The sequence below is a fragment of the Cervus canadensis genome, chromosome 28, assembly GCF_019320065.1.
Source record: "Cervus canadensis isolate Bull #8, Minnesota chromosome 28, ASM1932006v1, whole genome shotgun sequence".
Taxonomy (NCBI): Eukaryota; Metazoa; Chordata; class Mammalia; order Artiodactyla; family Cervidae; genus Cervus; species Cervus canadensis.
Window position 1 is genome coordinate 15,968,251 of NC_057413.1, and position 26,471 is coordinate 15,994,721.

A 26,471-nucleotide genomic window follows, 5' to 3' on the forward strand; every position below is an offset into this window, starting at 1 on the left:
TAGAAAGTTATAATAGCTATTGAATAAATAATCCATATTTGGAAAAATATTTTAACTAATCTTTTCCCCTCCTTTCTCACAAGCTAAATTGTTTGCTATTTCTGAGAGTAATACCATTGTACTTGTTGGATAATTTACAGTAAACACATATCCTCTTAATCACATCACAGAAACTTAAATAGATTTGTAAAACCATTAAAAAATCAATACTTAGCTTTTAGGTGATGAATTAATTAATGGAGTGTGAATGCTTGAAGTCTGCATTACCCAGCATGCACTATGGCTTTTCATAATATCACTGTCAATGGGAACAGTATGCAAAGTAACGTAATGTAACTAGTGGGGAAGTGCTGATAAAAATGTATCAATCTCTGCTACCCAATGAGAATATTCCAGTAAAAACTTCCTTTTGGTAAGAAATGCAATTCAATATTTTTCTGTTATGTATAATGATGGAAGAAAGAAGCATTGTTGACAAATGAAATCCAGAGAAAAAATAATCAGAAATGTTCCAACTCTTTTTAATTATTCAGGCAATAGATGATGATACATGTAATGGCAAGATATAAATTATGGAGGTCTGTATAAATTGGGGAATGAGACTTTACTTGTTTCCTCCATTAAAGTTTTTAGAAAGCCTTTTTCTGAAAAATAGATCACATTTTCCTATTTTCCTAACCCTCTTCCAGTGCTTCTTTCCACTTCTTTTAAAGCTTCTTGCTCAAAGACACCAACTAAGGGACTTCCCTGGAGGTCTAGTCGTTGACTCTAAGCTTCCAGTGCCTTCAGTGCAGGGGGCGCTGGTTTGATCCCTGGCCAGGGAACTAAGATCCCATATGCTGTGCCTGGACAGCCAAAAAAAGAAAAAAAAAAAGAAAGATACCAATTAAGATTTCTACAGAAAAGTGTAGTCGATACCTGACTACACTACAATGTGGATATTGGTTGCTGCCTTCAATAACTTACATTCTAGTTGCATAACATTATAAAGTAGATCAATATTAACAACAAAGGAGTAATGGAAATGGAGGAAGTTGTATGTTTAAGGTGGCAAAACACATAATTTTGGTGACAATTTTTAAGAACAACAAGTTGCAAACATAAAATTAAATATGAGGGTTTTTTACTTTTGCTATTATTTCAGCCAGACCTAGGTTGTCACTGAGAACAACCATTGAAGCTGAGAAAGTTTTCTTTAAAAGTGATCTGTTAAAAGAAACTAGGAAACTGTTGTGGCAACCAAGACTTTAGGGCAAACAATTTCTGACAATAGGAAACCATATAGAGAAGAAAGAATTCATCTTTAACTTCAGAACTTTTGTCAATTCTGGATATAGGAGAAAAGATTTAGTTAGGATCCAAAGTGTTGGACAGAGAACTCCTACTAAAAGGCAGAATAATAAGTAGAGATTTTGGCAATCTTGCAGGAACAGAGACCAAAATTACAGCCTCACAGACCCTAATGAAGTTAAAAATCAGTAACGAAAATAACAAAAAGTACTCAACTTTTAGCAAACTAAGCTTTATATTTCTAAATAATATGTTGGTCAAATAAGATATCAAAGGGAAATTTAAAAGAAATATTTTTGTGTGATAATGAAAATTAGACATCAGACGATTAGGATGCAACTAAAGCTGAGTTAAAAAGAAAATGTACAGTCTTCTATTCATCTATTAGAAAATTTGAAAGGCTGGAAATTGATGATTTTACTATTTTAAGAAATTAGAAAAAACAGTAAATGAATATCAAAGAAATAAAAGGAAGAAAAATATATAATAGCAGAAATAGAGAAATCAACTACCTCTCTTATTTATAAGCTATGTTATTATAAGTATTCAGAAATTCAATATTGCTTTTATTATCCATACAAAGTAGTGGTTATTACTGTTTTATGCAACTGATGTTTGTTTACATTTACCCAGACATTTAACATTTTCTTTCTTCACCACTTCTTTTGACGTACTTTTTTCTTCTTACATGGGCCTTCAGAAGGAATATTTGTGAGGGACTGTTTTTGGCATAAAATCTTCTGTCTTTACTTTGCCATAACATTTGAAAGATAGTTTAACTGGGTATATAACTCTAGATTGTGAGTTATCTCTCCTAGGACCTTAAAGATACTGTTTCATTGCCTTCTGACTTTGACTGCTGATATTCTAGCTGTTTATGCCTTTTTTATGTTGTTTTTTTTTCCCTTCTCACTGTGTTACTTCTGATAAAGTTGTCCTTCAGAATTCAAAGTTTTGTGGAAAATTGGAGGGAAGGTTGTGGCAGAAAGATGAGAAGGGCTTTCTCTGCTCAGATATCTACTTTGACTGGGTGCCATGTTTTTTTTTTTCCTCTCCTAATTATGTTTCTGTCCCCAGTACAGTTCAGGAACTAGCAGCTCTCAAGGAAAGCACTACTTCTAGAGTTTGTTTACCTCTCTTGCTTCACCTTTTCACATTTTTTTCCCCCGACTTTGAAGATTTCCTTTGCTTTTCTGCCAGTTAAGCACGGCATTTGAAGAGAAGTCAACACAAAATAGTTTTGGATCATTTGAAGTGGTTTTTGTTAGGATAAAGTTTCTGGAAATCTAGTCTCCCTTTTTACCAAAAAAGGCAGTGTGACAAGGATTTGTGCATTCTGTCTTTGTATGTGTTTGTTTACCCTCCTAGGCTGTGAACTTCATCTCATCTGAGACTCTATTATAGTTATTTTTGATTCACTTGACCCAGCATGTCATCTGATATGTTTAATATCAAGGGATCTTGAGTTTTTAAAGGAGTGTGGCCAAAGAAAAACAGTTAGTGTGACTTTTTAAAAGAAATGAGGTGTTCAGAGGAGCTGGAATGTACAATCAGGGGCCAGGAGAGGTCACTGGACACAGACATTAGAAGGTAAATTTGAAAGAACAGTTTGTAGGTGGTAGAGGGAAGCAGAGCAGAGGGATGAGCAGAAGAGTCAGAGTTAAATGGTGAAGTGGCTTCTCCAGGTAGAGTGTGAAGATGATGGGAAAAAAAGGTGGAGGGGAGAGACTGATGGGAAGGGAGGATTAATAAAACAACTTTGCTTTTTGAGAAAATAACATTTTTACTATGAAAGATCTTTAATCAGAACTTAGAGTGGGTAGATTTGATGAAGATTGAGAAATTAAAGGAAGAGGGAATTCTCTGACAGTCCGCTGGTTAGGGCTTTGAGCTTTCATCACTGAGGGTGCAGGTTCAGTGCCTGACTGGGAAACTAAGATCCTACAAGCTCTGCAGCGTGGCCAAAAATAAAAAAGAAAGAATGAATAACTGATGGAACAAGTTCACTGAGAAGGAGTAAAAGTATGTGATCAGGAATAAGAATGGTGAACTTCAAGACAGAATAGAGAAAAAAGAATGGATGCTAATAAAATTCAGTTAAGGGACAAGAAAACTAAGGGGAGATTTTACCTGATGAAAATGGTTTTCTCATTTATTTATAATGTATTTCCCACCTATTACATAAAAAAGGATTAGAAGCATGTGGAATGCTGGTAAAAGGTCAAGAAAATGCATCCTGAATAATTTATTTCGGACAGCTGCAAGATAATTTATAGGTAGCTAACACTGAATTCCACATGAAAAGGTAACAGAGACAAAGGATTTGGGGAACAGGCCCCCCAAAAAATATACTCTCATTTATTTTCATTTAGCACTGTCATCTGAGAGATGCAGGACGTGAAACTTTTATTGTGTAATAGTTGTCACACTTACCAGACTGGCATAGGTTTCTTTAGACCTATGATTTGAGATTCCAAGGGAAACATTCTGAGACTTTCCTGAGACCAGAGTGGAAACATCCCTATCCTTATAATTAGGTGAAGACAAGAGTTGAGCCCAAGTCTGGACTGATTTTCCTTCCATTTTCAGTTCAGCTTTGAAGACCCGGGGACTCAGTGTGGAGTTTCAGTCTATGTAGAAACTTCAAAACATGGTACCATATTTGCTATCAAGATGCTGAATCATGTCATGCGAAATATTACATGAATTTCTATATGAAGCAGACCTAGAGAACATTTTATAATTATAATTTGCTACAGTCTTCATTAGCATTCCTGGTGTAATTGTGTTAGAAAAAATTTTTTCCCAAGACTTAAAATATTGTAAATATTCAAGTTAAATAATATCCAAGGCAGGTAGGCCTTCTTTGAATCATTGGCAAGAAAGTATATATTTTGGAAGTCCCTCTTCTTGCCTTAGATTTTCACAACTGATTTGCTTTAGGTAGAAAAATCTACAGTGCTGAATACCCACTGACTGACTCACTGAAAGGCAGTGAACCAATACAAATATCATAATAAAAGATGAAACTAAGAAGGAGCAAATAAGAGGCAAAGATCAAATGGAAAATGCTGTTTCCAAAATGGAACACTGAGTCCAGGAAACCCTCAAGTGTTAATCTTAAACCTGAGAAGAGCTTGGCTCTGAAATCTTGGCCTCCAGTATGTGAGTGTATCTGTTACTCTCTGTGTGGCTCCATGTGACATATACTCCTCAAGTGTGGAAAAAGAAAACAAAATTCCAACCTGGAGTGGAAGGCTGTCTAAAGATAGCATCTCATTCATCAACCACCCCTCCCCGCCCCTCACAGGGTGCTGTTATCTAATTTCCTCTTTCCAACCCCAGGACCAGTGATCATGCTGTTCTCCATGGGCCATGAAGGAGGCTCGCTCTGCTTCACGCACACCTTGTTCCCCATTTGCTCAAAGTATCACCAACTTATAATAGTAACTAGGACTCCTGTTAGTAAAGGCCAGTGGCACTAATTCATCTTATGTAACACATGTTATTACAAGAGTCTTTTAAGGGAAAAGCTTTTATCCAAAAGAGTGGCTGCAATGGAGGTCATGTCAGGAGCTGGGAATAACAGTGGGAAAGCATGGGTTGAAATCCATCTTGTGTCTTTTCTCGCCTAAGACTTTCAAGGTGAAGAAGAAGAATTTCTAATGTTTAAGGATCTCAGGCATATCCTTTGTGCCAAACACTGTGTCTATTGCTTTCACACCCATTGCTTCTTTTAAACCTTCCAATAACAAGTGAAGAAACACGCCATATTGGTTCACAACTTTCCTGCAGAGGATTTAAACTCAGGTGTGTTTAAAACTTTAGTCATGGTAATTCCCTGTTCATGGTACTCTGATGGTTTCTCACCACACTGAAACTCCCAAGTCCACCATGTTCTACAAGGTCTTGGCTCTCTGGCCTCTGTCTACACCTCTGCCTTTATCTCCTACAATTAGCCCCTCCGTATCAGGTTACCCTCTCCCTATCGGTAGTCACATGACCTTCTTGCTTGCTTTCTAACAAGCTAGTTTGCTCACATGCAGGGTCTTTGCATATCCTGACCCCACTACTGGGAAAGCTTTTCCCTCGGGTATCTGTATAGTCTCCCCCACTCAAACACTTTCTCCTCAGAGAAGCCTTGCCTGCTACCCTATAGAAAGGAACACTGACCATCCTAAATCATTCTGCATTTCTTTATCCTATTTCATTTTCCTTTGTGGCCTTTTTCACTCTATGTCATGTTGGCAATATTCCATTATGTCTTGTCATATCCTATTTTTCTTGTGTTTCCAACTAAAATGTAAGTAAACTCTGTGGGTGGAGGTATTGTATAACATGAGTGTTTGGAACAATGTCAGGCACTTAGCAGGTGCTCAATAAATGTCAAATATCTGAATAAATTATATGATAGTTTTAGCTCCACAGTCCTGTGCACCATTTTGATGCACAGTAATGCTGGCACTTTATAGTTGTTGCTGATGTTTACTGGGTGATCACTGCATTTGAAGCATGAACTAAATGCCCTACAGAATTTATTACATTTAATTTTCACACACTCACATAAAGGCATATGAGTGAGATTTTTAATTATATTTTTACTACCATAATTTTCCCCTCATTTACATGATGGCATGCTATGCTGCAAAAATTAAATAATAATCACAAAACTAAATAAGTGGAACAGCTGAGATTTGACTCTTGAGTCCATGTCACAACCACTATTGACAGACATGCTCATATTGTCTCATCAGTGATTTTGTTATATCCATCTCCTACTAGAATCAGTGATTTAGTCCTGCCCCTTTTTTGTACAGATGAGAAAACTTGAGGCCAAGAGTGATTTTTTAAAAATATTTATTTATTAATTAAACTGAGCCAGGTCTTAGTTTCAGCATGTGGGATCTAGCTCCCTGGCCAGGGATCAAACCAGGCCCCTTACATTGAAAGGGGACCACCAGGGAAGTCCTACTGGACCACCAGAGAAGTCCCCCAAGAATAATTTAGAGCAGCAGCCTTTTTGGCACCAGTGACCAGTATCATGGAAGACAATTTTTCCACGGACCAAATATGGGGAATAGTTTCAGGATGATTCAAGCATATTACATTTATTGTGCACTTTATTTCTATTATTAAAATATCATTACCACTTGGGATCATCAGGCATTAGACCCCACAGGTTGGGGACACCTGATTTAGAGAGTAGGAAAGATGGCAAGATCTAGAACCCATACTTCTTTACACTTTCCTGAACATACCAAAGCAGCCTGGGACTAATAAAGAATTTGTTGAATACCAATCAAGAAGGAAAAATGTTTAGGTACTTCCTGACAACACTAATCAAAATAATACATTCAGTGGCAAATTCAGAAGAGAAGTATGTGAAATTGACATTTGGAAGTGCGAACAATATTTGGATGAAATAAGAATTCTTTGGATATAAACTTGAAATTAACCCACAGTATGTAAGAGATTTTAGCACATGCGTGTGTGACAAATGCAGCCTTTCAATTCCAAATAGACTTCTGATCCAGTTTGTAACCATATTGAAGATATTTAAATGAGTATAACCTGGATGACCAAGAAACTCACTCCAGCACTTATTTCTTCACAACATTCACATTTGAAGATGATTGTTCTCAGATGCTGGAGCAGATTTCATTGTATTTTACTCACAGAGATTGAAAATTGCATTAACACTCTATTACATGGGAGGGAAAAATCATCAAAAAACGTGATGACTGAACTATTTAAAAAGATAGAATAAGGATGAATGGATGGATACCTAGACAGAGACTAGTACAGGTGTTTATCACTAGAGAAATTAATAAGTGAAGCACTGTGGAAATAGTGCTGCATATTAACATGTATCTGTTGGAATCACAACCTATATGTGTATATGTATGTGCGTGTTTAGTAGTTCAGTTGTGTCTGAGTCTTTGCCACCCTTTGGACTGCAGCCCTCCAGGCTCCTCTGTTCATGGGATTTTTCAGGCAAAAAATACTGGAGTGGATTGCTATTTCCTACTCCACAGTATCTTCTAGATCCAGGGATCAGACCCGCATCTCTTCCATCTCCTGCATTGGCAGGCGGATTCTTTACTGCTGAGCCTCCAGGGAGCCCCTTTGCTTCTTGACCTTCAGTTTTTACACCAGCTCTCTGGAGAAAGGTTTATTGGGCGGATTAGGGTGAGTTCAGTCAGAACTCTGTCTCTTTGCGGATGCTTGTGATCATAAACAGCCACATTTGGAATGAGAGGACTCAGACAATGACCACTCAAGAAACAATTATTTTTCATGCATTTTAAAGAATCTTTGTTTTGGACTTACAAAGACCCTGAACTTTACATAATTATGGGATCCCTCTCATCATTTAGGATGATTAAATTACTGCATAGAAGTTATCTCTATGAAACATATATTCAATAACATATTGAGAATTATAACAAAGGTTAAGAAATATAGTATGTGTATACAGGTATATATTGGAGAAGGAAATGGCAACCCACTCCAATATTATTGCTTGGAAAATTCCATCGACAGACGAACCTGGTGGGCTATAGTCTATGAGGTCGCAAAGAGTTGGATGAGACTGAGCATGCAAGCATGAATATGGGTATATAATATTTACATTTATATTTATACATACATGTAATATATATATATATATTTTTTTTTCATGGACTTGACCCAGAGAACATTTGCTTTTATAAACAGTTTTATTGCTTAATTGGTAATTAGGTCCTGGCTTGCTTGTGTGTGGTATTAACATAAATTGATAGAGAGCCTCACCAGGTGCATTCAATTTAAAAAGTTTTAAAGTAAGGTATCATGTTTTACCACTTGGTTTCATTTTGAAAATATATTTAATAGGTTTATTCCAATGTCAGGGTTGCAATAAATGGAAGTCAAGCTGACTTAAAACAGACCAGTCTTGTGGGTTAATCTTCCTGTCTCCTGATTTCCATCACCTACTTTGAACCTATTTAGTCATCCATTTGCAGACCTTGCGACAGCCCGTGGCTGAAGCCTGCAGTTGCTCTTTTCCATGCACTAGAAGAGCTACATATTTTTCTTTGCCTGGAATGTTATTCGTCTGAGTCAGACTAACCATCAGAACTAACAAGGCACAGGGCCAAATATATCCATTATTTCTGTAAAATGGCTGGGTGAACTTCGGTGCAGCATGAATAAGAGAGACTTAAACAGAGGCATTAAATAAACCATGAGCCTATTTGTGAAAAGTCCTGCCTCTGGTTACTGTTCATTTACTGGCTCTTGGCTTGTATGCTGAACCCCTAGTATGGGCCCTGATGAGAGGCATCAGAGGTACATTAGGGAATTATGTAATGCAATTATTTTTAGGCTTTTCTGAGGATATGAACAGTTTATGAAGTAGCTTAAAGCTGAAAATTCAGGCAAAAGGAGTAAGAGACACTCAGCATTAGATACTGGATTTCTCTGGGAAATGAGTCAATACTGATCCAATTAGTTGTTGCTAATACTTTCCTGGAAAATATTCTTTTAAATGCAATAACACAGTAGTTATAGCCTTAACATTTCTTAGAGGACATAGATGTGTGTACACATTTCCACCTCTTGCATCAGCTTCTGCAAAACTGAGTGACTATTGGGACAAGGTTTTATGTGAAACTTCTAGGGCCCCCTTAAAATTATCTAATATTCCCACTTGAGTGTGTACCCAGAGGTTTACAATTTAACATACTGTCTTTCTAATGGAAGTTACTGAAAAGCCACTAGTGGAAGTTACATATATTGCATCTTCTGGGCACATAATAAAGTACATCTGTAAAGAATTAAAATTCATATATTCATATATTTCCTACAAACCTTACTCATTCTGTAAGAAAAATCTCAACTCCTTCTGCTATGTTCAAAAAGCCTTCCCTGATTATTTTGGTATAAATGGGTATAAGTTTTTATTTTCATTAGAGTCTCCTTTGTATTCTCTGAATGTTTCTTGCTAGAATGTTTCATGTGAGAATCTTTTCTTCTCAATTAATTTGCAGACTGCTAAGGGGAAGGGTATGCATGACATTTTATAACTTCCTGATACCTAATTAAGATGTTATAAATTCACGCTTTGAGACCTTCCCTTTTTGATCCAACATATGGCAGAAAGCAGATAAAATATAAAAGATACAATTAAATATCTTTGACATACTGAAAGACCAGAAATGGAAGGAAATGCAAAATACTGAGAGAAACTAACACTGCAGGTCTGTTAGGATCTGAGACTAGAAGCAAGGAAAGGCAGAGTCCATGAAATAGAAGGAAATGTGGTCCCTTGGGTGCAATGGGGCACTTGAGCTGGTCTCACTGTGGAGCTTCTTGACACTGAAAAGGAGCTGAAAAAAATCCCTGATTTACTAATTTGGGGGAACACAGTGCTTATAACACTGCCTCTTATAGAGGCACAAAGAAGCAGACAGCCTTGCAGCCAGGCAACCTTGAGCCAAGCCACCACTTGGCAGCAGGAAATGAACTCATGACAGATTAAATGAAAATAAGAGAAAAACATCAATAGTGGTTTTAAAATAAGTATGTTTAGAATCTCTGAAGGGAATGAGAAATGAGTAACTCAAGAATGAGAAATTATGAAACCAAAACAGATATAAATGTAATAATGAAGGATAAATATAAAAAAATTAAGAGATTCTTAAAATGAAAATTATTGTTTTTGAAATGTTCTTAATTAGGTTAACCTTTAAATGAGACATGAAGGATAAATAAATAGGAATATAGTTTGGGGGAAGTTTTACAGAATGTAGCATGGTAGATAGAGACATAAAACATGTATAAGAAGTATGGGCTATGGATTGGGATAATTTAATGTAATTATGTAAGTGTTCCAGCAGAGAAAGTGTCTGAGGCTATATTTTAAAATGTAAGAATTTTCTGAATTAAGGACATATGCTAAGTCGCAGTATCTGACTCTTTGCCACCCCATGGATTGTAGCCTACCAGGCCCCTCTGTCCATGGGATTCTCCAAGCAAGGATACTGGAGTGGATTGCCATGCCCTTCTCCAAGGGATCTTCCAGACATGGGGATTGAACCCCCAGTTTCCAGAGGAGCCTGGTCGGCTACAGCCCATAGGGTCGCACAGAGTCGGACCTGACTGAAGGGACTTAGCACACGGCACACAATGATCATATTACAAACTTTACTGACCTACGGGAAGGCAGAAAAGCAGAAAGGGAAAAAGAAAATCCTACAAAGATGTAAGTCAAAAACACAAAATGAGGCGGTAGACACAGAATTCATCATGTTAAGAAAGTTAAATTCTCTTGATAAAATATTAGATTGAAGACAATTTACTTACACAGTTGGCCCTCTGTATCCAAGAGTTCAGCATCTGTGGATTTGATCCATAGTTGGTAAAGACTCCGCCTGCAATGCAGAAGACCCTGGTTTGATTCCTGGGTTGGGAAGATTCACTGGAGAAGGGATAGATGACCCACTTCAGTATTCTTGGGCTTCCATAGTGCCTCAGCTGGTAAAGAATCTGCCTGCAATGCGGGAGACCTGGGTTGGATCCCTGGGTTGGGAAGATCCCCTAGAGAACAGGAAGGCTACCCACTCCAGTATTCTGGCCTGGAGAATCCCATGGACTGTATAGTCCATGGGGGTCACAAAGAGTCAGACATGACTGAGTGACTTTCACTTCAATGGTTGAATCCACAGAGGTGGAACCGGGGATGCAGGGGTGAAGGGGTGAGATGGGGGAGGGGCTACTGTACTCTGCCATTTTACATAATGGACTTGAGCAGTGGGGGATTTTTGGTATCAGGGGAGATGGGTGGAGACTATCTTGGAACCAATCTCCTGCCTATACAGAGGGATACCATATCCTGGTTTCAAGGGTATAACTAAACAAAATGACATAGGAAACTTAAAGAACTGTTAACAATGAAATGCTAATCAAAAAAAGTGAAAGCAGCATGCTAATACCAAAGTGGATATTAAAGCAACAACCTTCAATAAGGCAATCATTTCATTCTAATAAAATGAAGATTCTAGTAAAAGTAAAACAGTATCAAAATAAAGAATATGCAGGTACTTAAACAGTAATAGAGCCTTGAAATGCACAAAGCAGAAATAAACCTAATTGGAAGGAAAAATGGCAAATCTAGAAATAAACCATGGAAAAATTTTAAAAGATGTTAATTAAATAAAATAGATAAAATATTAGCAAGTACATAGAGCTATTAACAATGAGATTGTTTATGTATTTTGAAAATGTATATATTTTAAAAGTGTGTAAATTATAAAACATCACAAATAATATTTGAAAGTATATCAAAGGACTGATATAACACAGACCACCTAGTGTGGTTAAAATATTCTACAATCATGATATATTTCTCATAGCACTAGCTTTCTGGTGACCACATAATAAGTACTCAGAAACTGGATTGCCTGAACTAATGTCCTAAAAGATACATTACATTCTAGATTTCAGTTTTCACTGTTTTCTGTATATGCCGCCTACTAACTGCCTGTCAACTCACAGGAGTCCTATAAAGTGAACAGAAGAAAAAAATTAATAAAACCAGATTAGTCTTTTCCAATATGAAAAAGCTATATGCTTTCATTCTTTTATTTCTTCCAGTTATATTTAAAAGTGTGAAACAGCTAAAATTAGTGAAGACAAAATAACTTAATTACTTCAAAATTATAATCAACTGAAGCATCATTGTGGTGGTTTAGTCGTTAAGTCATGTCTGACTCTTGCAACCCCATGGACTGTAGCCTGCCAGGCTTCTCTGTCCATAGGATTCTCCTATGCATCATTAATTAATTATTATTAATTAGCATAACATTGTTCAATTCAATAGTTATGCATTTTTTATTTATCTGTTCAATGAAAACTGTTGATTTTGCTTTTACTTAAAGAGCAAAAGGCTTGGTTCAGGAATCATGAAACAAGATGGTAGCTGATAAAAAGTTCAGAATATATGCCCTTTGAAAACTTCAAAAAAGTTCTCTTACGTGGTTAGAGTTTTAAGTTATAAATATCTGAAGAGAAAAAGAAGGGCAGGACATTTCTCAAAAAGAAGTACATTTTATCTATAATATTTATATTGGAATGTTTATTCCAATAAATAATATACATGCTCCCTAATACAGAAAATACTAATCTCTTCAGAAGCCCAAATATTTCTCTCATAATGTTTAAAAGGAGAAAGTCACCCACCTCCAATAATCTTCTGGTTAAAGATAACTATCAACTCAACACAGATATCACTAAATGAAAATTAAGTGAAAAGTTAAAGTCATTTTGTAATAATGAAAATAGCAAAACCTTGATAAGTCAAAATGATTGTCCAGCTCCACATACCATTATCATTAATTCAAAATTGGACAGCTTAGTTTAAAATTTTCCTCCTTTTCATTATCATTCACCTTGTTGATGACTTCCTTAACTTTTATAATTATTTATTCCCAAAGACTAATATTTTGGTAATATTATTTCATATAATATTTCAGTATATGAAAGCTAGGAAACCACTGAAAGGAACAGTAAGAAACAATTGAGGTAAAGACTGAAATTACTTCATCAAAAACTTTAGCCTGACTTTCTGAAAACTTTGGTTGTTTTAACCAAATTTGTGTGATATTTTAATGTAATGGCAAGAAGTAAAAAATTGAAATTGCAAAATCAAGCTTTATATTTAGTTATAGATATGACATTGTTGATCTTAAATCTTTGAAAATGTGTTTTTACTTTATGAAGAATGCACCCTTTCCAAAAAGTAAGAAAAAATATGATTATAGTAAAATTAAAGAAACAACTTGAACAGGGGAAAATAATAGTTACAAGAAAAAATATGTATCATATACTGCAAAAAAATTACACTTTAACAAAACAAAATAGAGTGTGTTGTTGTTGTTGTTTAATTGCTAAGTCACATCTGACTCTCTTTGCAACCCCATGGACCCGCCATGCTCCTCTGTCCATGGGATCTCCCAGGCAAGAATACCAGAGTTGTTGCCATTTCCTTCTCCAAGGGATGTTCCCAACCCAGGGACTGAACCTGTGTCTCCTGCTTGGCAGGCCAATTCTTTACTACTGAGCTACTTGGGATGCCCAAATAGAGCTAGAACTGGCTATTTTAATAGCAATGGCTAATAGTAACTGAATACTTGATAGGTGCCAGGCAACATACTTGACACACTGTTCTGCTTATTTTAAGCAGTGTTTCTCTCAAGATTATCCACATTTTAGATTTAAGGAACTGGGTTTCACGTAGGCTAATAAATTACTTATGTTATATATTTTGTCCTGTCTTTGCACTCAACTTCATATTGTAAGAATTTCCAAGTAACTAAATTATACTTTAAAAACTCTAGACACAGAAGATGGCCATCTAATTATATAATCATTGTGTAAACAGACGATATTATATACATCCAATACCTAATGTTGGTATTCACCAACATTAATAACTCGTTTAAACTTTGCTAATTATGCAAATAAAATAAAAAACCCTCATATATTTTCACATAGCAGAGCTCAAATAAATATTATGATGCAAGATTCAAATTAGAAAAATATTCATGTTATTTGATACATTTCATTTTCCAAAGAGTAATTTTTAAAATCTTTAAGTGATCCCAAAATCAGTATGTTGTTGTGTTGATGTGCAGTCGTTAAGTCATATCTGACTCTTTGGGACCCCATTTACTGTGGCCTGCCAGACTCCTCTGTCTAGGGGATTCTCCCGGCAAGAATACTGCAGTGGGTTGCCATTTCCTTCTCCAGGGGATCTTCCCAACCCAGGGATTGAACCCGTGTCTCCTGCATTGGCAGGTGGATTCTTGACCATTGATCCCCCAGGGAAGGCCTAAAATCATTATTATGAAATATTTCTTTTTTTTTATTATTATGAAATATTTCAAACCAGCCACATTTATTCATTTTACAGTGGTCATTTTCTTTCCAAGGTCACTAAATTCTGATCTCTCTGTATGGCCCCTCTGACACTCGACCCTGTGATATTTATGACGAGCCAAGTGGGCTTGAATCACCAGCACACATAAACACATACATCACTTGGAAAATCGGCACTCCCATCTCTCTCTACGACTCCAAACTCATCAAATTAGACACAGACTTGACACACCATTCAAATTGATAATGATACAGCTCCTTAGGGACATTCCTTAAATTATCCTGTAGTTGCGGGACATCCCCACAGATACAGAATTTATCCACCCCCAGCAGATCCCGTGGATTTCAGAAATCCCTGAGGCTTTAAAGCTTAGGCTAAGTGTGCTTCCCTTGTGGCTCAGCTGGTAAAGAATCCACCTGCAATGAGGGAAACATGGGTTCAATTCCTGGGTTGGGAAGATGTCTCGGAGAAGGGAAAGGCTACCCACTCTAGTATTTGACCTGGAGAATTCCATGGACTGTATAGTCCATGGGGTTGCAATTAGTTGGACATGACAGAGCAACTTTCACTTCACCCTGATGAAAAGAAGTGAATAAATAGAGGTAGCTCACCTTCTATGACTTTTAAAGAAAGGTGGGTGGGGGATTTTCTACCCATGGTGGGGTAGGGGGCTTATTTTCTGTGTGATTATGTCTGCTAGAACATTTCAAAAAGAAAACCCTTGATCCCAAATACCAATTGTGTATAAATACTTCTGTTGTATAAACCCAGAGGCAGCTAATATTTTTTAATGAAGACAAAAGCACGTAGAAGACAATTACATTTATTTTAAATCATAGTTTACACCAAAGTAATTGAATTTAAAACTAATTAAACAAGAAAACATCAATTAGATATCTATTCTCTCTCTTGTACAATTACATTGTTTTATTGCCCATGTTTCATAATTGTTGCCAAGCAGCTTTTAAATCCTATCATTAGTTTTCCAGAAAAGGAAACTGTGATGTGTTATCTGTTCTGGAATCTAAGGTGTTTTGATAGGTTTGCTGCTGCTGCTGCTGCTGCAATTAGGCCCTTTCTACAAATAGATGTTCTTGGTACATTTGATTTTATTAGAAATAGGTGAGCTCATGGAGATCTAGTTTCTGAAAATTAATAATGAGAGTTGCTCATGAGTACTTTGTTTATATAATAGCTAAATATAGACCTAAGCAAATTATCATGACCACTACTTATGCAGTCTCCTCACTTTGAGCAAAAGATAGACAATAACTTTAAGAACAAGTTAGTGTCAAGGGTAAAAGAAGCCAAGATTCTGTTATTTAATTCCATCAGGGAGCATGCAGGCACAAAAGGAATGGGGTATCTGTCAAAATGATATCCAACTCTGTAAATGCATTCAACTTTGCTCAACCTTCCTCTTATCCTCCCCTTTTAGGAAATAGCTACCATTAGGAAATAAATTGTGGGCTTCCCAGGTGGCGCTAGTGGTAAAGAACCTTCCTGCCAATGCAAGAGATATAAGAGATGCAGGTTCAATCCTTGGGTCAGGAAGAGCCCCTGGAGGAGGGCATGGCAACCCACTCCAGTATTCTTGCCTGGAGATCTCATAGACAGAGGAGCCTGGCGGGCTACAGACCACAGGGTCACAAAGAGTCAGACACAACTGAAGTGACTTAGCACATATGCAGGTGATAAATTTAAAGAACACTGCTTTAAAAGAATATTTCCATGTAGGAAAAACTTTTATGCTGTTTTATATAGAAGTTGTGCTGTATATATAATACCATATGGGATTCCAAGCATAATAGAGAATTTGGTTGGTAAGTAACTTTTCTTCATTCTTCAGTGTCCTTATTCATGACTCTATTCTTTTTGACATACCTTTTCCTTCATTTAGCCCAATAATAACAATAACAGCCCAATCCATCCATAATGAAATTCTATGACATACTCTTTAGTACATTCTAGCACTTTATACCCATTGTCTGTACTTTCATACCCATAATCTCATTAATATAAAACAATCCTGAGGGAAATTCTAAATATTACTTTAAACACCTTAAGATCTTATAACAGAAGCTCAGAAAGATTATATCTATTCCAAGCTTTACAAGGCTGGTAAACAAGTAAAGGATACCACACTCCCATTGGTTTCTCCTGGAATGCCTTCAATATTTGTGTAAGAACACATGATTTAACACTTGAAGACTAGCTTGCATTTCTCCTAATGAAGTCCCTGATGCTTTTGCTCTTAAGTTATAAAGTCCTCAAAATCAGCATCTTTTGTGCCAGCCCTTAGCACTACACAGTGTATTGGTGGGCAACGGGTAGCAGTATAAAAATGACCCCTTTTGCCTAACAGAATATTACCCTTTGGGGTCCTTCTTTACTAGATCTTTTCACTTCTCCTTCCTTAGTTTTTGTTTTTGTCTCAAATGCCTACCTGTTCACATGCAGTGATACAGCTCTGTAATAGTCTTTGATGTTTGGCTTATACCCCTGTGATCCTCTTGCTGAAAGTCATGCTCAACTAGGGCAGGCAGTGGTTCTAATTCTCCACTAATCACTGTCGGTTGCCTTAAAAAACAACAACAGCAAAAAAAGAACTGTGTAGTTAAATTGTGTAATTGACACTGAAAGGTCTTTGTTATAACAGCCCTTGTGATAAATTTGGCTAGGTTTCAGAGTGCAAACTCATAGCTCGCTAGCAGGGCTCAAAAAAAAAAAAAAAAAAGTGTAGACAAACGTGTAACAAGGGCAGTTACACAGAAACTCCCATAAATATCAGTTAAGGAGAAAAGTCTATCCTTTAAATAGCTGATGATGCTTTTTCCTTAGTCTGTGCCACCCCCCTCCCCCCCCACCAAGAAGTTCCAGATATCAACAAGATATCGGATATTAACAGACCTCTATCTAAATCTTCAACTCAATTTTCCCCTAGAAAAATACTGAAAGCATTTGACATCCTTTCCATGTTATAAACACAGTAGACTTATCTCTTAAAATATGCAAGGACAGTTGCAAGAGTAAAAAGTCATGCCCAGCATCTCATCTAAAGTACATGGCCAGTTTGGACATGGTCATGATGCCTCTCTACATTCGTGACCCTCCCCCCCACCCCAAAGTACTACACCTTTAGGACACTGGTTTCCAAGAGATTCACCCTCTAGACATCCTATCAAGGTGGCTGACTCCACTCTTTCTGAATTCCCTTGCAGGCACCAGTGTTAGCTCTCAAGGAAATCAGAAATGGGGTGAAACCACTGACTTAGGGCTCTCCTGAGGCGAGACTGGAGTTTCCTGTCATGAGCAGATCGGGGTCCCCAGTGATCCTGCAAATGTGCCCTAACCTGTGACTAGTCTCACGGAAATGGGTGCTCGTCCTGTTACTGCGTTGTCTCACCACATTGCCTGTCTCCCTTTCTAGGCCCCTCTAGCTGTCCCAATAAACGAGGCCTAGTGATGGATAGGCACAGCAGAGCCGCCACCCGGGACACCCAAGCTCCTCAAGCTCTCATTCTAGAAAAACCCCAGCGTTGATGCTGGGCCCAAACAGGCTTTAGGGTCTACGAGATAGAGATACTGCACTCTTCGCACTAGAACCTTCTCAGGGCGCCGGAGCGTTGAGCCCACAGGGGCGCGTGGGGGGCCTCCCTCGAGGCGAGGCGCGCGCAGCCTCAGCCCAGCGGCCGCCGCCGCGCTCGCCAAGGTGGGTCGCCTTTCTCGGCCGCCGAGGCCGCGTCCGCAGTCATGTCGCAGTTCTACCGTCGCAAGTACAAATGCGGTGACCTGGTGTTCGCCAAATTAAAGGGCTACGCCCACTGGCCCGCCAGGATCGAGCAGACGGCCGAGGCCAACCGCTACCAGGTGTTTTTCTTCGGGACCCACGAGACGGCCTTCCTGGGCCCCAGGCACCTCTTCCCATATGAGGAGTCCAAGGAGAAGTTTGGCAAGCCGAACAAGAGGAGGGGCTTCAGCGAGGGCCTGTGGGAGATCGAGAACAACCCCACCGTCCAGGCTTCCGATTACCTGTGCGCCCTGGAGGAGAGCTGCCCTGAGGAGCCCGAGCCCGAGGCCACCGAAGGTGGCGAGGACTTGAAGAGCCACACCGACGGCGGCGACGACGATGAGCAAGGGAAGCTGGGCGTCGACCCGCCAGCTGAGGAGGAGAACGAGAAGGAGCTGCTGAAGAGGACCGCCGAGGACCCGCCAGAGGACACCGTCAAGCGTCCCAAGGAGGCTGATCTGGAAGAAGGAGAGGAGATGAAGGAGGCGGCCGCTGTCGCCCAGGAAGCTGAGGATGCAAGGCCACTCCTGGTGGAGGCGGAGAACGACCCCGCCGCCTCCGGGCCGGGCCCGGCCTGGGGGCTGCCCGCGGTGGAGCAGGAGCCAGAGGAAGAGTCCACCGAGAGAGAGGCCCAGGCCTCAGGCGTCGGAGGCGGCCAAGAGAGCCAGTAGTCACCAAAGTTTCCAGAAGAGCCCCCCGCCCCATTCCTGCTGCGGCCTGGCTGTCACAGGGGGAACTGGCCACGGCCTGCAAACTGGGACCGCCTCCCCCGCCCCCTCTCCCCCACCTGCTCTCCACCGCCCTCTCTGCCTCTCATGCCCGGCCCTCGGGGATTGACCCGGAGGGGGCAGCCCACCAGGCCCTCACCTCTGCGCCCCCACACCCTGGGATCTGAGTCAGCGCCTCTGCTCCCTGGGGTGAGTTGAGACCACCGTGGCCCCTCCCTGCCTGGAACTGTTTGCCAAGGCTTCTGTTGAAGCCCGGACTGGCCGTTTTCCATCTGCCGATGCCCCTCTGTCCCTCCTCCCCCAGGCATTCTGGAGTCCACGTTGGAATCAGAGCCGGGAGTTTCGGAAGGTGTGAAGGATAAGGAGCCGGGGGGCACTTCCAGGGACCGGGCAGGGGCAGCCCTCAAGCTGTGGTGGTGGGGGTGGCAGGAGGGTGGCGTCTTCCTGAGCTCGCGTCCACTCCTCCCAGGCCTACAGTATCTGAGGCCTAGATTCTCAGGAAGAGAACGGCTTTGGCGGGAGGGCCTCCCTTTTGCTGCCCCAGGGAGTCATGGGAGTTGTAGTTTTTCATCAGATAAGTTGGGCACTTCCAGGTTGGCGGCGCTAGCAGACGCTTAGCTTCGCCCAGCTTCTTGGGTTGTAAGGCTGAGGAACATCTGTCCCCATTTAGATCTTTAGAGGCTCACGGGATGTTCTGGGAAGACCCCTGGCCACCCCTTTCCCTCCTTCCCCAGCCTCAAGGCCACTCCCAAGTCATAAACATCACCCAGGTATAAAAGAACTAGGTACCTCCACTCCTAGTTTTACCGTTGCGGTTACCGTTTCTTAGATGAACTAGGCGGTTCTTTTTCTACTTGGGGTTTCATGGCTCGTTTATGTAGTTAGGCTTCGCTGTTCCTTTTTTCCCACCCACATCCCTGGACCTGGTCCCCTCAGTGTTGTCACCAGATCTGATGTGTAACCGACTAAGTCAGGAAAACAAGGGGCCCCTCCCCCACCTCTTCCTGGTGGTCTCTCTGCCTTCCGCCATCTTTTGTCTCTCACCCATGCCTTTCTCCCTTGGGCTCTGAGGAAATATTGTTGACAGTAGCTTTCGAAGTTTAGATCTGAATATTTTCAGTTCTGAGGAAATAAAACCCGTTGATTACTTTAACAAATCTCAAGTCTGTTCCTTTGATTTCTGAAGAATTTGCCTTTACATGTAATGTTCCTCTTTGTTTTCTATATATCCTGTGTTTGTAATTATTTGCAATTATTTGTAATTATTTGTAATGTACAGGGATCTTTTAGAATCATCCTCGATAAACCTCTGTTAAGGTATTTACCCTTCACTCTGTCTATAATAATTACTGCCACTGATTAGAATGAATAGAAAGAAGTGAACTTAAAATGCTGGAATGGTGGCACCTGGGACAGCAACTGAGTTTCTAATATTCTACAGGCTTTGCCAAAAAACAGATTCGGTCTTTCTTTTGTTCTTGCTGCTCTCCCAGATCTTACTATTCCCAACACTTTCTATGGGAGGAAAAAAAAAAAAAAGCAGTTACTTTTTATTTCCTGTTCTTAATGTAGTATCTGCAGAATACTTTGTGTCTTTTCAATGCTTTGTGCAAGTATCTGGGGTTACTTGGATCTACTTAATGGTACTCACAGGCTGGGTTCCAGTTTCAGTATTCATCAACACTGCATGCATACAAGGACTTAGTAAATACTCGAGTCCTTCTCATAGAACCTGCCAGGCCATTGCTAACCAGTAAGGTTAACAACTGAAGACAGTCCTATTTTTCTATCCCTGTATAAAATGGTATTATTTTATTCCAGGGCTTCCCAGATGGTGCTAGTGTTAAAGAACTGGTCTACCAATGCAGAAAGCAGAAGAGGGTTCAATCTCTGGATCTGGAAGATCCCCTGGGGGAGGAACCCACTCCAGTATTCTTGCCTGGAGAATCCCCCTGGGACAGAGGAGCCTGGCGAGCTACACTCCATGGGGTTGCAAAGAGTTGGACATGACTCAAGCAACTTAGCACGCACACATGTTTTATTCCAAGGCAGATACACTAGATGATTCGTTGCCTTTCAACTATTTCTGTTTACAATAATATTAATACTAGGAATTACTATTCAGTGAATGTTTACCATGTACTGAGAAGAATGGCCCCATTCAACCATTGTAATAATCTGGCAAGTAGGTATTAGTATTCAGATTTCCCACTGAAAGCAACTCTGGTTCAGAGAGCAACTCTGGCTTTTCTTGCATTTCACAGAAAGCTCAGGTTGCAAATACAAATTTTGCTGCTCCAAGCCTAAGCTTCTCCCCCTGAGTTGCACATTCAGAAAAGTGACCCTGTGACTATAGAATCCATGGAATTCTCCAGGTCAGAATATTGGAGTGGGTAGCCTTTCCCTTCTCCAGGGGATCTTCCCAACCCAGGAATTGAACCTAGGTCTCCCTCATTGCAGACAGATTCTTTACCAGCTGAGCCACAAGGGAAGCCCACGGTAGCCTATCCCTTCTCCAGCCGATCTACCCGACCCAGAATCGAACCGGGGTCTTCAGCATTGTAGGGGGATTCTTTAACCAGCTGAGCTTCCCTGAGGAAGCCCTTTAGAAAAGCACTACCATGAAATCAGAGGTTTAAAAAAAATGTTATTTTCGTATCAATAACAAGTAATCATGAGAATAGCTAGTACTAAGTCTCTAAAATGAGTCAGTCCAGTGTACTGTATTCTATACATAATGTCTTTATTAATACAATTACCCAATTAGGTACCTACTATGATCTCTCTTTCAAAGCTGAGAGAGATGAGGGTCAGAGTTGTTATTTTCCCAAGGTCAGACAACTAGACAATGAACCAAAATTCAAAGGCAGGTGTCTCTCATTGTAAATCATGGGTGCTTTAGTTTTATTTTATCATTTCCCATTGTATAAAACTTCTTACTGAATAAAATGGAAGTACTCATGCTCTACTATTTTGAAGTGACCATTTAGAATTTTGTATGGCAAATAATATATTAGCAACCATTGCTTGTAGATGTGTAAGAAAAACCATTTGGAACATTTGACAATTGTTTCGTCATTAAATGACTTTGTGAAATGATGAAGACAATTGCACATTCAGTATTTTTCAAGAAGTATATGACTATAGGAAATCTGAATATGGATCGCTATACTTGCCACAGGCAGGCATGCAGGTTTGATAAGGTTTTTATGGAGGTACATCTTCTGAAATGATTCAATAAGCTGAATGACATAAAATGAAATTACTATTATACCATCTGAATCTTGCTCTGTATTATTTCTTTCTTTTTTTTTTGTTCAAATGTTGAAGATAGAAAACCTTAGTGTTTATTAGGAAGCAGCCTTCTTGGTGACTATGATATTGTGGTTAAAATGGTGACCTAAGTAATAGTGCACCTAAAGAATGATTCACAAGAGTTAGTAGAGACCACACACACAAAAACCCAATAATGAAAGGGAGGCATGGGAAATCTGTGTTCTCACCCCTCTTCCTCTGGGCAGGAGGCCCTATATGTATGCTTTGGTGACCAAGAAATGTTGTGTGGACTGAAAAAGACACTGCTTTCTAAAAATGTCTTTGATTTTAAAATCTCCCATAATTCTGGTGCTATTTTTTATTTTCTTCTGAACAAGCATGTCTCAGTGACAAAATTACTGATCAAGAATTAGTTACTTTACTGAACAAAGAGCACCTCCTGGCCTTTTACTGATGCTTTGTTGGGGGTATTCAGTCAGATGCATTCATGAATGTTCTGAAGATCCTGTTTAAGCATTCCAAGTAAATGTGTGTTCATCACATTGTCAGTGATCTGCAGACATATTTAGCGTTCTGGTTTCTGTGAGGCTTTCCAAGTATTTGGTATTTCACACAAGCATCAGTGATTATGTCACTTTGGCAGGGGACTAAGATGCCACTGAGGGTTGTAAATTTTGTTTCTTTCAACTCTCATGCCTCTGCAAATTCTCATCCATGGTACACATTCTTCCTTGTGGTTCATACATCCATTTTAAGTTTCCTGAAAATGTAGTAGGTGTTCAGGGCACATAGGGCACCTTCTCTTTGCTTCACTGTCATCACTCTAGTCAAGAAGCTTCTGCTACACATGCTATGCACACATGCTGTCCTTGTGTTTACATGAATTTGCCGCCTTCTTTGAGCCTGGGCAAGTACTCAAGGCAAGAGCCGCTCTGGGTGTTCCTGGAGAACTTTATATCCATACTGATCATGTTCCGCTTTCCTGTATATTTTTTGCCCTTCCACTAGACTAGAGGAGAAAGAAAATATGCTCTCTTATGCGCAGTAAATCAGTAAAATTTATTTACTAGTTTGTATCAACCAATAGGCTGTACCTTCTCAGCAGACAGGAGCTATGATCATTTTGCTTATTCTAAGAATCTAGCAAGGTGCCTGGTTCACATTAGGCACACAGTGTGTGTATGCATTTGTTGTTCTGTTGTGTCGGACTCTTTGTGACCCCATGAACTGTAGCTCGCCAGGGTCCTCTGTCCATGGAGTTGTTCAGGCTAGAATACTGGAGTGGGTTTCCATTTCCTTCTTCAGGAGATCTTCCCAACCCAGGAATCAAACTTGGGTGTCCCACATTGCAGGCAGATTCTTTACTGTCTGAGCTACTAGGGAAATCCAGGCAGTCAATAAATGGTTGTTAATAAAGAAATAAATGAATGAATGACTAAATCCTGCTGCTCACCCTCATCTCAGCCCTTTGAGAAAAATTGGGGGAATTTTGTCATGCTTAATAAAACACACTCCAGATTTTTTAAGTGGATATGTGTACCATTTTTAAAAAAGATTTTTTTTGTTTGTTTTTATATAGAGGTATGTGTTGGTCTCATAAAATAACAAGCCTTAGCAAGACACTAGGAGGATAAATCAAATTATCCAAGTTGGCCATCTGACTCTGAGTGTGAATAAGCATCTTAAATACAATATCCAGTTCCTTAAGTTATATTTTCTCTTTAATAATCTGATACTTCATTATCAACTTCCTTTGATGCAGCAAGCATCTTGATGGCCTCTGGCTTTGGAGCCACCCATGCTGAGATGTGAGTCCGAGCTGTTGAGAACTGCACGATCTCAGGTACCTTCAGCTACACGTGGTGATCATGCCTTTTACGTGACAGTTTTGTTCTGTGAAGTCAAAGACCTCATATATGTTAAAATGTCAAAGAGGACCCAACACAAAATCAGCATTCTGTACAAGTAAATTCACTTCCCTTCTGTGTCGTCCAGAGAACTAACCATACCATTTGAAATAATTATGGCCCAGTGCATCACTTTTATTTAGGAAAACACTGGAAGCCACTGACCAATGCCCAGACAGTTTCCTGGTTGGGAAAAATCCTGTATTTATTCTGTCCATACAAAGAGAGAAACCAGATTTTATCCTCCCATTTACTTACACAACTCCTTCAACTAGTTTCTTTAAATTCCCTTGCTGTTAACTGAATTATTTCATGCAAACACATCCAATTTTAAATATTTTTCTTTTGGCATGACACACCCCTCCCGTGGCCAGTTTCATTGCTCCTATTATTTCCAGGGGACCCACTCACAGTTTTCCAATGAGTGTTTCTCCAGTACATCTCCTCCAGAACCTTCCAGCGCTGGTTTTCTGCATCTGTGGATATAGCCATTGTATTGCTATGGTTTTGACTTGGCTCCTTTGCCTTTTTGCCAGAGTATCTATCTATTCACACATAATTTTAATGAGCTGCACAATTTGATTGCTAAAAGGCATCAGAGTGTACCGAGGGATGGACCATTCCTTTCAGAAGCTCTCTTAGGTTTCATGTCCTCCTGTGATTTACTAAGTGTCACTTAATTTTGCTTTTTTTTTCACACCCTGGTCAACTCTTCATCACAGTCATTACCTACCTCTCTTGGTGACCGACTTAACACTTCATTAAAAAATATGTTCAACTCAGCTACTTTCTCACTGCTCATCACTTGTCAGCAAGGCCTGCTTTTTCCATTCCACTTGTGATTCTCCTGGTGCTTAGTATTTGTCAATCATTCGTTCTGCTCTTTATGCAGTTTTTTTCATGTGCCTTTTCCTCTGCAATGTTTGTATTTCAGCCCTATGCTTATCATAACCCTATTTTTTCATCCTTGTTTTTACCCTGAGAGGCTGAGACAAAAGCATTGACTTTTTAAAATTAATTTTTTGTTTTTTGATGTGGCCCATTTAAAAAAAAAATCTTCATGAATTTCTTGCAATATTGCTTCTGTCTTTTGTTCATTTTGGTTTGGTTTGTTTTTTTGGTCGAGAGGCATGTGGCACCTTAGCTCCCTGACTGGGGATCGAACCCACCCCCCCTGCTTTGGGAGGAGAAGTCTTAACCACTGGACAACCAGGGAAGACCCCAAAGCACTGATTTTAGTCAGTGGATGTTTTGATGATTACACCTTAAATATTCTTTAAAAACAAAAAATTGAAAAAGAAAAGAGTCACTCTTCCATAGTGTGAATCGCTTTTTTTTTTTTCTTTTAAAAATTACAATCTGCTGAATGATCAGAAATGGAATAACTGCTTGGCTTTCACAATTTGGGGGAAGATCCCATGTGCTGTGGAGCAACTAAGCCCATGTGCCACAGCTACTCAGCCTGTGTTCTAGGGCCCGGGAACTGCAACTACTGAAGCCTGCATGCTTCTAGAGCCCGTGCTCCACAACAGGAGAGGCCACCGCAGTGAGAAGACCAAGCACTGCTGCTAGAAAAAAAGCCCATGCAGCAACCAAGACCCCAAGGCCCAGCACAGCCAAAATAAATAAGTAAAACTAAATAAAAAATTTAAAAAAAAACTTAAAAAAAGACTACACTTAACAAGGGGAATAAACTTAATAAGACTACACTTAACAAGGGGACGACAGAGGATGAGATGATTGGATGGCATCACTGACTCAATGGACATGGGTTTGGGTGGACTCCGGCAGTTGGTGATAGACAGGGAGGCCTGGTGTGCTGCGGTTCATGGGGTTGCAAAGAGTCAGACACGACTGAGCAACTGAACTGACTGACTCTTAACAAATAAGAAAATTATACTATATGTTAGAAGGTTATAAATGCTGTTGAAAAAGAACAGAGCAGGGTAAGAAGGACTCCATGAGGGAAATGGTGTAATGTTAAATAGGGCAGTGAGGGTTGGTGGCCAGGTTTAGGTGTGCACCTGGGTCTTTCACTTTCTGCACCCTTCCATGTGTCACATCAGAATGTAAGTGCATAGAATGGCATTCTTATAAAAGTGGCCTTGAATCGATATAATTATGAAACCACAAACTCAAAATACTCATTATTTATAATAAGTTACAGGTGGCACAACTTATGGCAGAGAAGACACACAGATTCTCTAATATTTGAAATGAGAATTATTGCCCAAGAGCATTGGTTTGTGTATTTATCAGACACATCCACGTGGTCTTCTTTGCTTTGTGATATAGACCAAGATTTTGTCTTTGTGACATCTAACATTTTATGTGGTTTTTTTTTTCCTCACCAAATAGAAACTGCTCAACCATAGAGGCCATAAAATGTTCTGTATCTTCTGCAATCCCTAGGAGAGCACTTCATAAAGAACCATCCATTTAAAAAAAATGTTTTTATTGTGGTAAAAATTCACATGATATAAAACATACTATTTTAACCATATTTAACTATACAGTTCAGTGGTACTAAGTACATTCCCATTGTTGTGCAACTCTCACCA

The 26,471-nt window shown here is 39.5% G+C and overlaps 2 protein-coding genes and 1 long non-coding RNA gene across 4 annotated transcripts in view; 2 read left to right on the plus strand and 1 right to left on the minus strand.

Annotated features, from left to right (window-relative positions):
- LOC122429059 overlaps positions 1–26,471 on the plus strand; it is a 775,926-nt gene that overhangs the window by 726,200 nt on the left and 23,255 nt on the right. The window lies entirely within an intron of this gene.
- Positions 512–16,772, minus strand: LOC122429061. Its single transcript, XR_006265912.1, has 3 exons — positions 16,656–16,772; positions 10,636–10,703; positions 512–845 (listed from the first exon to the last, which is right to left on the minus strand). It is a non-coding gene; the product is annotated as an uncharacterized LOC122429061 (long non-coding RNA).
- HDGFL1 (HDGF like 1) lies at positions 17,878–23,843 on the plus strand. 2 transcript variants are annotated; one of them, XR_006265905.1, is made up of 2 exons: positions 17,878–18,916; positions 23,766–23,843. XR_006265905.1 is itself a non-coding variant. In XM_043449182.1 (1 exon), the coding sequence occupies exon 1, from the start codon at positions 17,963–17,965 to the stop codon at positions 18,668–18,670; it is 708 nt and encodes a 235-aa protein (XP_043305117.1). In that variant the 5' UTR covers positions 17,878–17,962; the 3' UTR covers positions 18,671–19,880. The 2 variants fall into 2 exon arrangements, 1 of the variants encoding a protein (XP_043305117.1); XM_043449182.1 differs by lacking the exon at positions 23,766–23,843 and having other exon boundaries at positions 17,878–19,880.